This window comes from Octopus sinensis, linkage group LG3 (assembly GCF_006345805.1).
Source record: "Octopus sinensis linkage group LG3, ASM634580v1, whole genome shotgun sequence".
NCBI classification, from domain to species: domain Eukaryota; kingdom Metazoa; phylum Mollusca; class Cephalopoda; order Octopoda; family Octopodidae; genus Octopus; species Octopus sinensis.
Window position 1 is genome coordinate 57,915,560 of NC_042999.1, and position 2,191 is coordinate 57,917,750.

At 39.6% G+C, this 2,191-nt stretch overlaps 2 protein-coding genes across 2 annotated transcripts; one reads left to right on the plus strand and one right to left on the minus strand.

Moving 5' to 3' along the window:
• Positions 1–1,000: 1,000 nt before the first annotated feature.
• On the minus strand, positions 1,001–1,312 carry LOC115209765 (histone H4). Its single transcript, XM_029778280.1, has one exon. The coding sequence runs from the start codon at positions 1,310–1,312 to the stop codon at positions 1,001–1,003; it is 312 nt and encodes a 103-aa protein (XP_029634140.1).
• Positions 1,313–1,568: 256 nt separating this feature from the next.
• On the plus strand, positions 1,569–1,979 carry LOC115209254 (histone H3-like). The gene has a single exon (XM_029777547.2). The coding sequence runs from the start codon at positions 1,569–1,571 to the stop codon at positions 1,977–1,979; it is 411 nt and encodes a 136-aa protein (XP_029633407.1).
• The last annotated feature ends 212 nt before the right edge of the window (positions 1,980–2,191 follow it).

Here is a 2,191-nt window from a genome sequence, read left to right on the forward strand (position 1 = left end):
ACAACAACAGAAAATATTCATTGAGTGGGGAATAAAAAACCAATAAATTCACTGGTTTCAGTAAATTGGGCTGGAACACCACCTAAAGTTTTTAGTCGAAATTATCGATTCTGTTTAGCAGGGTTAATTTGCTTTTGGCGTAAAGGGGCCTACTATAATATATGCGAATAATCTATAAAGAAAGGACCACTGACTGATTAGCATCAAGCCGTTAACTGAACCAACTTAGTTGCTCGACCTGCTAGAAATAGCAGCTGTACGTTGTTGTTTTTTTTAATGAACTTAGGTTCTTTTCACCTGAAAAAGGTAGGATGGTTATGGCTAGAATGTTTTTGTACCACGACTAGCCTCCACCTTTCGAATCTGATCCATGCCACTCATGCACCCCTACCCTTATGGTCCATATTATATCCACCACGTCACGAGCTAACCACAAGGCAGTTATCCCAGTTGAGCCTAAGTCAGTGCTCTTTGAGCTAAGGGCGGACTAGGAACCCTTCCTTTACACTAAAAGAAAAAAACTCCATCTACCAAGTTACAATGAAGCTATTAATTTAACTGGCACTACAAAAGGGATCGCTTAAGGTGACACGGGGTGGAAACAAAACGTGGAAATTCTTCTCTTTAGTGAAATTCAATTATCTGAAAAGATGTTTTTTTACATCCGGCCGTACGAAAAACATCTAGATAAAACTTGGTTTTGGATATTTTACCTCATTACTAAAAATTCCACCATACTAATAGCGAAATACCTTTGCTGTAGACATGAATGGGTAAACAAGAATACTTAACATGTATACAAATGTTTGCCTCAGTTTGTCATGCGTTTAGGGAAGTGATAAGATTCTAGACAATATATTAATTGCAAATCATATAGTTCAAGGTTAAAACGCACAGTAAAGTAACAATATAAAGCAAATCTTATTACATGGGTCAGGAGAATGATTAACAATAAAATATAAGTGGCCCTGAAAAGGGCCGTATAGAAGCTAAATTTAGTTTAACCTCCGAAACCATACAAGGTTCTTCCCTGTCTCTTAAGGGCATAAACCACATCCATAGCAGTAACAGTCTTCCTCTTAGCATGCTCTGTGTAGGTGACGGCATCCCGGATTACATTCTCTAAGAATACTTTCAAAACACCGCGTGTTTCTTCGTAGATAAGACCAGAAATACGTTTCACACCACCTCGGCGAGCCAGACGACGGATGGCGGGTTTGGTTATACCTTGAATGTTATCTCTCAACACTTTTCTATGACGCTTGGCGCCACCTTTTCCTAATCCTTTTCCTCCTTTACCGCGACCTGACATCTTGTTTTGTTTAAGAACAAGTGTGGGCGTTAGTTTTCAATATAAACTACATTGCTCGGACGTAGCAGAAAACTATTGAACATAGATCACGTGATTTAAAACAATGAATTATGACCAATATATTTACAGCAATATGTAGCTAAACTGTCAACTGCACTACAATGCTAACAAGCTAATTTCCCACCATAACTGCCATTATATATTGTGTGATTCTGAAATAAATCGGCAGACATTGTCTACTAAATCGCTTGTCAATATGGCGCGTACTAAACAAACAGCTCGTAAGTCCACCGGTGGGAAAGCTCCCCGTAAGCAACTGGCTACCAAGGCAGCCAGGAAAAGTGCTCCAGCTACAGGTGGTGTAAAGAAGCCCCATCGTTACAGACCCGGTACAGTTGCTCTTCGTGAGATCAGACGTTATCAGAAATCGACTGAACTTTTAATCAGAAAGCTTCCTTTCCAGCGTCTTGTCCGTGAGATAGCTCAGGACTTCAAAACCGATCTTCGGTTCCAGAGTTCTGCTGTCATGGCCCTTCAGGAAGCTAGTGAATCGTACTTGGTCGGTCTTTTCGAAGACACTAACTTGTGCGCTATCCATGCTAAGAGAGTAACCATTATGCCCAAAGACATTCAGCTTGCCCGTCGTATTCGTGGGGAAAGAGCTTAATTTTTTTTTATTTATTCAGTCCCACGGCCCTTTCCAGGGCCATTTATTTTCTGAGAAAGTGTCCCGCATATTAAGTGATTTGTGATTTCTAATATATTCTCTAATATACAGTTTACCAAAGGGGTTGTTTTTTTTAAATTCAGAATCCCTATTAATGAATTCTATACGTACGTAAGCAGTTAAGTAATCATTGAAATAAAGTTTCTTCGCCT

What these genes read in the sequence shown, in the direction of transcription:
- LOC115209765 (XM_029778280.1), bottom strand. Translation starts at nt 1,312, where the DNA reads ATGTCAGGTCGCGGTAAAGGAGGAAAAGGATTAGGAAAAGGTGGCGCC.
- LOC115209254 (XM_029777547.2), top strand. Translation starts at nt 1,569, where the DNA reads ATGGCGCGTACTAAACAAACAGCTCGTAAGTCCACCGGTGGGAAAGCT.